The sequence below is a fragment of the Ambystoma mexicanum genome, chromosome 12 (assembly GCF_040938575.1).
Source record: "Ambystoma mexicanum isolate Mex_15411 chromosome 12, UKY_AmexF1_1, whole genome shotgun sequence".
NCBI lineage: Eukaryota > Metazoa > Chordata > Amphibia > Caudata > Ambystomatidae > Ambystoma > Ambystoma mexicanum.
In genome coordinates this window covers 607,857,276-607,870,663 of record NC_090936.1, presented here as the reverse complement: position 1 = coordinate 607,870,663, position 13,388 = coordinate 607,857,276, and the positions used below count along the sequence as shown (strand labels likewise).

General features: G+C 43.9%; 1 protein-coding gene across 2 annotated transcripts in view; it reads right to left on the bottom strand.

The window, feature by feature from the left end:
- Nucleotides 1-13,388, bottom strand: part of SERPING1 (serpin family G member 1) — a 396,098-nt gene that overhangs the window by 122,141 nt on the left and 260,569 nt on the right. For both annotated transcript variants that reach the window (XM_069629023.1, XM_069629022.1), the window contains exon 5: nucleotides 1,314-1,517. In XM_069629023.1, the coding sequence (XP_069485124.1) occupies nucleotides 1,314-1,517 (204 nt within the window). The remainder of the gene's footprint in view (nucleotides 1-1,313; nucleotides 1,518-13,388) is intronic.

Here is a 13,388-nt window from a genome sequence, read left to right as displayed (position 1 = left end):
CAGTATATTGGTGGATTTTGCTTTAGGGTATGTTCACAGTGCAGAAATAAGGTAACATCTCTGCAAGATTTTCTTTTAAGTTTACTTTTGGTAGGTTTTATATGATCTTGGACACCGGGGGCCATCGGTAACGGATATGTTACCAATTAGGAGGACTGTATATTGCTGCCTAATTTTGGTAATTTATGTATATTAGAATTCATCTACTCATGCTGCAATTCCAACCAAATACCACCCCCACTCCATAATATTAATATTAGATTGGAAGTGACTTGGTTGACACTGGGAATGCCTGTTTTGGACTGATCACCAACTGCTCAATTTTCATTGGTAAGTCAGTTAACACTCCCATTATCAGGCTAAAATGATTATCATGATTTTGTACCAGACTGCCTACTATGCCATAAAACGTATTCTACTCAAATCCAAGCAGATCCTGTTTTTCAGAATATTTACTAAAGGTTGGTCCAATACTTTTATAGGTTTGTCATGTAACACCACATCCCCTACTAGGCTTGGATCCTCACCTCTTCATCCTCAAATCAACAATAAAACAAATAAATCCAGACAATGATCATCTTTCAATGCTGAATTCTCTATTGTTATTGTAAACTGGACCAGGTGCTCAAAGTGGAAAACGACTGGCTAGTAGCCCTCATTCAGTAACAAACCCCCCAAAGTCTTGGGGAAATGGGAGGGGGGAAAACCTGGGCTGGCGTGAGGGGGTATGAAGTCATTCTGAAAATTGATCTGCAGGTTGTTAAAGGGACTTTAATTCTAAGATTGCAAATGGGTGCTTCTAGGGAGCAAGGCAACTAAGCACCCCATGCTGAATCTAGAATGGCCATGTATTAATTATATCCTAAGGCTATCATTGTATGCATCTATGCCATGGATTTCTCTGAGATGGACATTTCTAGAGTGCATTTTTATAACTAATATTGTGAGCCCATTTTTTGGTTAATTAAAACCCAACATCCATCCCTCCTGCACCATGAGCCTGCATAGACAGGCAGCAAAACCAGTTTCCTACAGAAGCATTACTCTCACTTGTTAATTACTGTTATTTGCTTTAAATTGAAACTTTTTAAACATTGATTTTTAATTTTCTTTCCAAACTGAGTTTTAAAATGTCCCCTGTACTCCAATATCCCTTGTTGAGGAGTCAACAGCTATTGGAGGGACTACTTCGATGCGACCATGCCCCCATGATCCAACCCATACGTACTTTACTCACCCAGGAGTTAAGCTCTGGTTGTTTGGAGGGTTGCCCGGGATTTGTGGTGGTACGGGAATAAATCCTAAGAGCTTACCTTGAAAGAATATGGCGTTGAGCAGAACAAGTTTCACATTCCCTGGTACCTCGTCCAGGATCTTTTTGATCCTCCTGTTGGTATATGTTGCCACCCAATTGTTGACCATCTCTAGGTTTTCACTCGCGCTTTCGGTGAACTGCTGTGGTTTCATTTTGTAGAACTCTTCAGACTGATCCAAAAAGAACTGGTTCACATGGAGATCTGCAATGGGAAAAGGAAAGCGATATCAGATTCTAAGATATTAACCAAGATGACACACCTATCAGTTATTCTGACATCAAAAACTGTCGATTATTGTCATCAGGTTGTTAAGTGCTTACCAGATAGCCTTAAGATGTTTAAAATTGTGTTGCATTGTAAGTAAGATGACTCACACCTATGCAATATTCAAGATATTAAAAGGAGTATCTTGTTTTATTACCAAGATGGCACATTCCTGTTAGATATTCTGACCATATTAAGAATTGTGTTCAGTATTGTAATCAAGAATGGTATATCCCGATCAGATATTCTTAAGATTAAAACTGTCTTGTATTGTACCATGCATATCGGATATTCCTAAAATATTGCAAATGTAAAAAAAATATGATTCAAATATACAAACTGAAGTGCCTACACTCCTATACATCAAGTATGTTGCTGAATCATCAATTTCCCAGTCATCAAAAACCAATTTATATCCATGAGTCTTCCAACAAGAGAGTTACAATACCCTTTTCTTCACGACTGGGCACTTGCTCTTCCTGAGCAAATATGTGATTGTATGTAGTGTGATGTGTATGCCATGTCAGTACAACAGTCCTGCAGAAGGATTCAGCTGGGCTTGCAGGAGCAGATCCTCCAGCATTGGATCCTTCATGGATTAACATGCTCTTGTTTATTTCCTGTCAGGTTCGGAGTCCTCGGTAACATTAAAGCAGTTTCTCTCTAAACTGCTTTTTGCTTTACTGCTCTATTAGAATTTTGGGTCATACTGACCGCAGCCAAGGAGACAGGTCTCCTTAGCTCCTCCCCTGGTGGCCATCTTCAGATTTATTTTCCTGCACATCAAGTGTTGGGAGTCCTAGAGTTTTTCTCTGCTAGAAATTCAACTTTTATTGTCTATCTGTGCACGTTGTTTCATAATAAATCTCCATGTTTGGTTCTGCTTTCAATTTCAGTCCATCCCATTGCCTCTGGAGATTCCATCTTCCGTTTCAGGTCTTCAACACTCCATGGAAATGTCAAACGCGCCTATTGTCACCTCTTACCATTTCAGTGCCTAAAACACTCATTAATGGTTTCGCCATCAAAGCACTCAGAAACAACTAAAATTCCTTTGTCCACACCATCATCACCAACATCGAGGACCCATAGTCTATGTAAATCCTCGTAGACGGCACCAATGACGATCATGTCGACCACCTCATCGACAACCAACACAACCTCGTCGATGGCCAAGGCAACTCCTTCCGGCAGGTCCACTTGGATGAACAAATCATTGTTTATGTCGAAAACCAAGTCTGCTATCATTTCAATGCCATCACCAAGCACATCTGCATCGTCGACATCTATTCAAATGCCATTGGTCTCCACTTTCCTGTCAGTATTAGTCTACCTCCCAGACCAACTCGTGCTCAGCCACTTTTCTCTGGCTCTATATGTACCGCTTGCAGTCCTGTCCAGCCATTGCTCCTCCTGAGCAATTATTACAGCAGAGTGTGGATTCAGACAGACCAGAAGTTGTGTCCTCTGATGACCATAGCCAGGAACCTGTGCTTCCTGTGTGGAACATGCCTCCTCGAGCCCCACCAAAACCAGACTGCCCCATACCAAAAGGCCCTCAGCAACCACCTCTGATGACCCCTGTTCTGAGGAGTAGCCCCATCGCTCCTACACAGGTTCCTACACCGTCTGGCTCCAGGGATAGGTCAATGGACATACTCTCCACATTGCAGACATTAGTCTCAGAGCTCCAACAACGGCTTCCCAGTGCACTGTTGCCTTCTCCAAAGCCACCTGATAGGTTCCCAGCAAGGGAAGACATCATTCCAGCACCACCATCCCAAACTCCTGCGACTGTGCCCCTGTTACCACCCGTCGCTCTCACAGATACAGACGACCTCCCATCAAATGGTTCTCCAGGCACGCACTCTACAGATGAGTTCGAAGATCTGGTACCAAGTGACAGTGAAGATATTCACTCTCAGATGAAATTGGCTCCCTTCATACTCATGTCACAAGCGGCAAAGCTTTTTGATCTCGTCCCCGAAGAGCAGAGAAAGAGGGAATTCTATATCAACGGCAGGAAGCTGGCACAAAATCAGCAGTAGCCATTCCAGTACTAAACAAGTGTTCAATAGAGTCTGTTCCACCGCTCCTTTGAGGAACCGGAGTATACTCCAGACACTTTCTGGTAAGTTAGAAGTCGGGAGGATGGAGGGCAATATTAGACCTCAGGAGACTCCCAAAATTCCTCAAGTCGCAATAATTCAGCATGTTAAAGCTTCAACACATTCTTGACCAGCTAGAAGAAGTGGATTTCCTCTCCTCTAGACCTAGAGGATGCTTACTTTCATATCCCATGTACAAGTAGTACATATGCTTCCTTCGATTTTATGTCCAGGGAAGACATTACCAGTTCAAACGTTCTGTCCTTTGAAAGCAGCACCAAGAGTATACACAAAATGCTTGGCTGTGGTTGTGGGCCACTTCCTATTCAGGCATCCAAGTTTACCCATGTCTGGATGACTGGTTGTATGTGCCCCATCTCTCCTCCACTAGTGTTGTAACGCATCACAGATACCATCCAGTCTCCACCACTATGGTTCTGAATATTGCAAAATCATGCTTGCAAACTACTTAAAACTCACTGTCCTGGGATTATGCCTCAACACAAGTGTGTCACCATGCCTTCAGAGGAGAGAATGAAGACGATATTGAACAAAGTTAAACAACTATTGAGCCTCTGCATTGCATGGGTCTGCACACTCAAATCCCTTCTGGGAATGATGTCTTGCATTCCATTAACCCTTTTAACTGCCATAGGGCCCCCCCCAGTGCCAAGGCCTTTTTTGGTAATTTCAGTATTTCGCCATTTAATGCCTTCTAACGGTTTCTCCTTCATTAACCCCTTAAGTGCCAAGGATGAGCTATCTCGTCTTTGGCAACAGGGAGGTAATCCCAAGGACGAGATACCTCGTCCTTGGCACTTAAGGGATTTCCTCAATGCAAACTCCATAGGAGGCCTCTTTAGGTGTTCTTGGATGCCTGTTGGAAACAGCCATCGGGTCCTAGGAAAACAAGATTCATCTTACATCATCCTTTCCGACAAGCTCTCCATGATGTGGGCGTCGAGTCAACCTCACTTAGGGAGCCCCTTTCGTCTTCCCACACATCAGGTCACAGTGACCACGGATGCAACCCAGGAAGTGTGGGGAGGCCACACGAGAGAGTGCCACGCCAGGGTTTGTGGTTACCCGAGGAAAAAGACCTTCACATCATGTCTCCTCTACCGGACTTGCTCTCCAGGGAGGATGGAGGAGTGCTTCATCTCAACCCTGCATCAATCATCTTGACAGCCTGGCTCCTGCAGTCCCAGAGATCAGAGGCATTCTGCTACTCAGAATGCAAAAGAATTCTAGCCAAGGCAAGAGCAGCATCGACACTCTCCTGCTACAAAAGCAAGTGGAAACAATTTACCATCTGGTGTGCAACTCAACACCTAGAGCCGTTCCACATTTAAGCTGCGCAAACCTTGCCATAACTTCTGTCTTTAGCAGAATCCTGTCGCACTTGTCCATCAGAGTGCATTTAGCAGCTGCTCATGGGCCAGCCTTCTGTGTGGTCTCTGGGATTGGTGAAAGAGTTCCTTAAGGCCTGTTCCATGCCCTTCCCTAGGTTCGAACCCCAGCTCCAATGTAGGAACTCAATGTGGTCCTCTCGAAACTTATGGGCCTGCCTTTTCAAGCCCCTACACAGAGCCTCTGATATTTCGCTCCTGGAACACGGCAATCTGCCATCACTTCAGCCAGGCGGATGAACTGCAAGCAGTCTACTGCAAATCTCCTTACCTGAGCTTTCACCAGTGTAAGGTGGCATTGAGGAAAAATGTGTCTTTCATCCCAATGGTCCCATCGGCATTCTACTTGAATTAACCCTTAATTCTGCCATGGTTCTTTCGCTATCCGTCATCACCAGCAGAGTGATCCTTACACTCCCTTGATGTCTCGCGAGCACTCAAATTCTATGTGGCTCGCACTGAAAATCATTGTAACGGTTTGTTTCCTTTGGTCCTGTTGCCAAGGGAACACCCTTTCGAAGTCTTCCATCGCAAGATGGCTGTATTTCCCACTGCCATCGCCTAGTCAACAGGCCCCTTCTAGGAAGACCTGGAGCACACTCGACAAGATCTGTGGCATCTACTACAACTTTGTCTGGTGTTCCCCTCACAGATCTGCAGGGCAGCCACATGGAGGTCGATCCACACCTTCACAAGATTTAACTGTGTCAACAGGGATTCCCAAGAAGAGTCACAAGTCGGCCGGGCAGTGCTCAGGGACATCATTTGGGGGCCACAGTTGCAACCCCTGGTACTCCCTTGCAACCCCCAACTTAAAAAATATATATAAAAAAGATGTATATATTTTGGCCAAAGAATATGGGTGCTCCTGGTGTAGAAGGCCCTCCACCTCCCACCAGATCTGGTGTGGCGGGTCCCCGGCCCAGTCCTCACCCACCAGGGTGAAGGCTGGACCGGGAGAGGCACTAAGGGGTTGGAGCTAACCGTGACATGTGGCACATGTCAAATGCCACGTTCAGCTCCAACCCCTTCTCCCTTGGCTTCCTTGCAGCTCACATACAGGAACCAGGAAGCTCTCGCAGCTTCCTGGATCCTCTTTGTGAGCCGCACAGAGGAGCCGAGGGGGCCTGGAAGGACGGACCGAAGCCGCAAGAAAAAGGTATAAAGGGTTTTTTGCTTTTTCTTTGTAATATGATGTGTGTTTTGCATGTGTGAAGTGCGTGTCAGATGTATGCATGTGAATGGTAGGTGAATGAGAAGTGATGTGAGTTTTTGAATTTTCTGGGTGGGTGGGTGTGCTTTTTTTTAGAGCATGCAATGATTGCATGTAAGAGAAGGTGTGAGTGAGCGACTGGTAGGTGAATAAGCATACATGTGGCAGTGTGCGTTTGAATGTTCTGGGTGGGGTTTGGTGTGTGCTTGTGTGGCGAATCTAGTGTGAGCGAGTGGAGATGTATGGGTGAGTGACCGGTGGGTGAAGGAGGATGTATGTCTGCGTAAGGCCCTTGGAAACTGGGGAATCACTGGAGCATTTTTGCCGCATCCTTTATTGACTTTGCCTGTTTTACTGATATTTTTGGGCAAATATCATGGGTGCCATTACCTGGCTAGACTGGCATTTTGGTGCAGTCAGTGTAACCATTGCTTACTGTGGCATGACATTTATTACTTGGCATCGCATGACATTTATTACTTGCCATCTTTAAACAAGCATGATAAGTAGTGTTACCTCGCGTAACTAAGGTTTTGTTCCAGGCGCCTGTATATTCTTCACTAACAGGACTTTATTAACTGAGCATCTATGATGAATCAAGCAAGATAAGTGTTTGTATGGGTCTATACTGGCTTACATTGGAACCAGTTTGGACAGGTTTCCCTATTGTGTCATGCCACTTTTAAAGGCCAAACCAACAGGAGTATGTACTTACATAGGAGTAGTGGCATATATTGGCAGAGCCAGTTTTGTGCCCAGTGCCAGTAATGATACTATAGAAAAATGTCTTATAGCGAACATAAATATGGTCTTATGTGGGAATGCTCGCATATGTTGGTGGAGCCAGCATGGAAATGTATGGGCACAGCCAGCATACATGTTTTTTATACCGAGTATAGCGCAGGGACCGGAATGATGCATTGGGAAATGCACTGTGCACTTGGTGACTTGCACCCATTGTACTTTTTTCATGATTTCCCCAACAAAACAGATTGTTGGCCTTTTACCCCAAATTGTCCCAGAAAGTGTGCTGTGTAATGCACCATTTTAACCCATTATTCAAAACATTTACTCTAGGGAGGGAGAAAAATCCCCCCATATCCCTTCCAAACCATTTTCGTTAGTTCAGGCTACCTCACTATTCTCAGTCGCAATCACCTACTTGTGGCAAATATTTACACCCTAGAAAAAAATAACTCACCAGCCACCGCTGGTATATTTGTGGACCAGGCACCACCCCGTCTATGTTAAAGATTTAAGCTTTGATTGAAAAGCATATTTACTTCTTTCACTTGCAGTAGTGCATGCCCCTGCAGCGGCATAATCATGGACATTCGGCACACGTGGTGGTCTGGACAGAACAAGAGTGTGGTGTCCCGTGTGCCTTTTTAAGGAGATGGTGGGGCCCCCAGAGCATGGCTCACAGGGGAGCTGCCAAATGTGCTACGCCATTGGGCACCACTGGGTCTCACAAAGGGGTAGTGTGCAGTGCTTGCCTTGAAGTCTGACAGTGAGTCCCCGGCTGAGAAGCAACTCGTGGGTGTTTTCAATTACTGTGTGGTGCTATGTGTGCAGCAATGATATTACATTAAATGATCTGGTTTCTTTAAATTCATCTGGCACCCAGTATTACGCTTAGATAAAAACTATGGGGGGCTCTTGGGTATATTGAAAGAATCTTTCCCAAGTATTATACTGCAAAGATATTATCAGGTGCACTCCCCTCGGTGCACGCAGACCAGTCTAGTAGGTTTCTTCTATCGTAGTGGTAGCTGAATCAAATATACCTTTATAACCAGGAAATTTAGTTGACACTAAATTCTGGTCAATGATTTAATTTTCAGGCCTTGCTCGTGCAATATTTTATCCCGGTTAAACAGCAGCGCACGCCTCCCCAGGTTAGTGCTTGTTTAACACAGCAACGCCACAAACACCGCATACTTCTGTGTCCATTGATCTATAGATGTTTCATACACTAGTTGTAGCCTGCGTTACAGATTTTGGTTACCCTGCTAGAAATACTGCATAAAGTATGTTTTACATATAGACCCCACGTCGAATCTGGAAAATGGCATTCCCCAAATGTGTTACCGTGGACAAATCATGCCTCCCTCTGTACATCGGTACTTCTATCTGACTGAAATGAGAGAACCTGGAAACACGGGTGCTAGATGCATCTAAAAGATCTGAAGGTCGTTTGCCATTACTTTGTGATGTCACTTGGGGTGGGGTCTAATTACATCACTTCCTTTGATGTCTTCAGGGGGGCAAGTGATGTGCAATGTCACTTCTGCTTCCCCTGGCATTTTGGTGAAACGACATCCCTGGCAGTGCTCCGCAACCTGTTCACATGAAGTGGGTGTTCCAGTGGTGAGTTGTTTACTTATACTGAGCTATGCCTCAACCCGTTTTTTTGGTTGTGTATATGTACTGCTGTATAATCCTATTCAAGAACATGTGAATACATGAAAGATCCAATACTGGAGAAAGAACATGTTACTTACCTGTAACTCCTGTTCTCCAGCTTTGCCATCTTTCATGGATTCACATATGACCTTCCCTTCTACCCCTCTCTGGCCCTTCGTGGCTCACACTGCCCATTACGTGCGCTGCCAAATCTGAAGATGGCCACCAGGGGAAGACCTAAGTAGAACTGTCTAATTGGCTGTGGTCAGTATGACCCAAATCAGTAATGGAGCACTAAAGTGACAAGCAGTCTAAAGGTTTAAAGGTAAACTGCTTTCATGTTTTCCGAGTACGAGGAATATTCAAGAACATGGTATTCTATGAAAAGATACCAATGCTGGAGAACAGGAGTTACAGGTAAGTAACGTATTCCTTCTGAAACAGTAACATGGTAAACCCTCAATCCAGTACTGCCAACTGAAGACAATTCTGTGAATTTGCCTTGTTTTTTTTTCCACAGAGTGGTGCAGGGTAAGATGAGAGAAAATTGTCTGGAATTCTGATCATACCAGCAAAGCAAAGTGGCAGAGTGTTCTGGCAACCAGAGTGGCTAGCACCATAGCATCCCTGACAATGAGGGGGCACGGAGTGTTCTAATGCCATGAAAGCCCTCACCCCTGCCCCCTCTTCAATTAGGCAACACCACCACGTCTCCCAATCAGTGTCCATGAGGGTAGCGTTGCCAGATTTGATTATTTCCTGCACACAATGGGCTGAAAAAAACATTGTGGTAGTGAAAAACTGGAGTGTGCAGGATGGGGAATTTTGGGTGATTTTTGGCTACTTTGTATTGCAGAGCCAAAACATGTTTCTTTTAGGTAAGTATTGGATTCATTCAAAGTCAGGGGAGCCAAGGAGGGTAGAAAGGGGAATGACATGTAACAGATACAATGGGAAGGAATAGCAAGAGTATCTGAGGGAGAAACCTGAAGGGTGTGCTTGAGAAAAATGTGGGAGAGAAAGGAACAGTAAAAAACGGGAATGGAGAAGGGCTGAAACGAGAGGGGAATGAGTGACAGGGCTGAATCAGAGAGAATAGAGCAGAGGATCAAGGGTTGAAGGAGGAATAGGGAGGCCATGACACCGATTTTATTTTTCAGGACATCTGCCGTTTTACCTCCCCAACCCATCTCCTGTGTTTAATCTGGTGCCAGCTGAATAAAGTCTGGCCAATTCGAGGTGTGCCTCCGGTCCAGAGCAGGCATGACTAAGGTCTCCCATCAAAGCTTCCTGCCGAGTTCCAAATTACTTTCCCATACTGTTTTAGCCGCATTTAGCATCTTTGTGTCAGTGAAGGGCTGCACAGCAGGCAGCAATTAATGGCGATTTGGCCATAAAGCAAGGACATCTTCAGTGACCCTTTTGATGAAACAGTTACAAATCTTTATGAAAAGAGGGAGCGCTGTGGAGCAGCCGATGAAGATGGCTGCTTAGCCCTGGAGCTCTGCTCACCGGCACACATCCTTGAAGCAGTGGCAGTGAAAAATAAGTACTAAGGAAACCTTGAAGAGTGAGGTGACTTTGCAAGTTGAGAGGGGAATGTATTATGTGAAGCAAAAATATTGGGATGGAGGCAAGTTGTTGGTGAACAGGCTGAATAGTTATTCAGAAAGACCATGTTCAAAAGGTTGCGGTTGAACTTGGAAATATGGTGGTTAAGAAGGACATTATAGGGGAATGTTTCCGTTCATTCTATGCTAACCTGTATACTGAGGATCTTACTCCACGAATGGATGAACTCTATAGCTTGAGAAAATTGCTCTCCCCGCAATTTCTGAAGGTAGAAATTTCATGGAAGCACCAATCACCATTTTAGAGGTTATGTCGGTAATTGGTGGACTAAAAAAAGGAAAGTCACCAGGAATGGATGGTTTAACAGTAGAGTTTTATCAAGAGCATGAGGTGTTAGCGCCGGTATTGTGAATTTTATATAATCGTATTCTAAAAGAGGGGAAGTTATGCAATTCAATGAAGGAGGCAATCATCACAGTCATTCCGAAACCTGGAAGGGATACAACTAAGTGCTGTAATTACCGCCCTATTTCCCTGCACAATGTGGACATAAAGATATTTACCAAAATTCTAACTATAAGATTGGAAAAATATATGGGAAGGTTGGTGGAGCGATCTCAGACAGGATTTATGAAACAGCGATATGGATATGACAATATAAGAACGCTATTAGCTAGGAGTTTACCAGATTCGTAGCTCAAGGATATTTTGTTGATTTTTTAAGACACCGAGAAGGCTTTTGTGATGGGGCAATTGGAGATTCTTGAACTACACATTGTCAAAATTGGGATTTGGTCCTTTATTCATTAATGCCATTTAAGCACTACAAACAGATAGAATGGCTAAGATGTGGGTGAATGAGGGGTTTTCAACAGCATTCTCATAATATAGGGGCACATGGCAAGGCTGTCCTTTGTCACCCTTGTTTAATCTGGTATTAGAACCCTTGTTAGCATACATACAACAACATGGGGGTGTTTGAGGCTTAGGTGTAGGAAATGGTGAAGTCAATATATGCGGACGATGTGGTGGTTATCGTGAATAATCCTGTAGAGGGGGGGGGGACGTATTTTGAAAAGTGTTTTTTAACCAGGTAGGTTATCGGGTTACCAGATCAATTGGAAGAAAGTAGTATTCCAGGTGAGGAACTCGCTGGGACGCGAGCAATTGTTAGGATGGAATTGTAAATGGAAAAATTAGTGCGTGAAGTACTTGGGTATTTATATTGTCCGGGATGTTAAAAGGATAGTGAATTATGTGGATAAGATCGAGGTCCTTCAAAGAGATATTGTGAAATGGGGACATACAACTTAAACCATTTGGGGTAAAATCAATGCAATAAAAATGCTTCTGCTGACAAAGATTTTGTATATTATTCAATCGTTGCCCCTACTATTTACAAAGGGAGATCTTGGGGGTATAGATAGGTTGTTTCAAGACTTTCTATGGGGATTAGGAAAAAGGGCCAGAATTCCAAAATATATTATGGTCAGGAGTGTTAAAGATGGAGGTTTTGGGTATCCGATACTACAGAATTATAATAACGGATTCTTGTTGAAAAAGTTGTCTAGCTATTCCAGTGGGGATCGGAATCAGGTGCCATGGTAGGTGCAAATTGAGATGCAACAATTTTCTCAATATGACATTAAAGGCCTGTTTTCTTTTGGGAAGTTACTTGGGAAGGTGCAAGGTTTCAAAACAGTCTTGGCATGAAAAACGCATTGGCTTCATTGAAGAGGTCTCTCTTTGGCATAATCCCAGTGTACGGATTAGTAATAAAGTACTACATTGGAGGAGTTGGATAGAGGCATTTTGACAATTGGTGATGTCTGGAGTGATGAGGGGGCGATGCCCTTTGAGAGTCTAGGAGAGATTTGGGTTGAATCAGAGTCAAGAAGATATGGTGAATTGGTCGATTTAATCTCTGGAAGGAGGCAGATGATGGATGAACCACTTTTACCTAAACCGGACGTTCTCCAGGTACTGACCATAGATCTCAGAAAGTGTCAAATATCTTGAAGGTTATGCAATGTGATGGAAAATGGTTGGATTCATGGGAAAAGTTGCGGCTGTCATGGTCGGAAGAGTTAGGTAGAGATCTTACACTAGAAAAGTGGGAAAGGGTGTGAAAAGTCCCTTTTAATGCTAAGGCAGATCTACAACTACGCTTTATTCATCAGAGAATATTGGGTAAAATCTATTGGACCCCCGTACGTATGTGTGCTTTGGGGATGATCAATAATGACTGGTGTTGGGGTTGTGGGAAGGAGAGGGAGTAGTCTGCTGCATATGTTGGGGAGTTGTGAAAGGGTGCTGAGTTTTTGGAAAGATGTTGATAGGATTGACCACATCTGGAACATTACTTATCCACGTAATCCCTTGGCAATCACCCTGCAACTATCAAAAAGTGGTCATAATATTGGTTGGGAAACGTCTTGTTGGATTAGCAAAACTTTGTTGGTGGCGACTAAGCAGAAATTAAAGGTTTGGAAGACCAGGAAGAAACCCACAGTGGAGGAGTGGATTTTAGCTGTGCAAGTTTTATCAAGGTATGAAAAAACTATGTATTATAAGCAACACAAGGAAGCATTTTATGATGAACTGTGGGGAAGTTTTGCTGAACTTTATGGGTGACCAAAGATTGAATTGTGGGGTTGTTTTGTTCTCAATACGAACGAGGGGGTGGGGGTGTCTGTCATGTTCTTTGTTTTGTTACATCCTCACTGATGTCCGATTAGTGCGCAGGTTTATGTTTTTGAATTAGGTCTAGGTCATTTTGTAGATTGTATAGGTACAGTTTGTTCTTTACTTTGAATTCTGTTTGGATTATGGTGTTATATATATAGTCCAATGACCTGAGCTGTAAATATTGTTAATCTATGTTGAAAATTATAAATAAAGAGTAAAAAAAGACATTGTGACAAGCCCCAGCCATCATATTGCAGCGGCCCGGAGAGGAAGGCACTAGCTGGACACATTCTGAGATCCACCAACGAAAGGATCTGTGTTGCTTGGGTTTGTGGCCTGCTCGGCGGAGGCTGCTGATAGAGGGCACAGGACGCTGCTGGTCTAGCAGAAGGGCCCTGATAGGAGAGGAGCA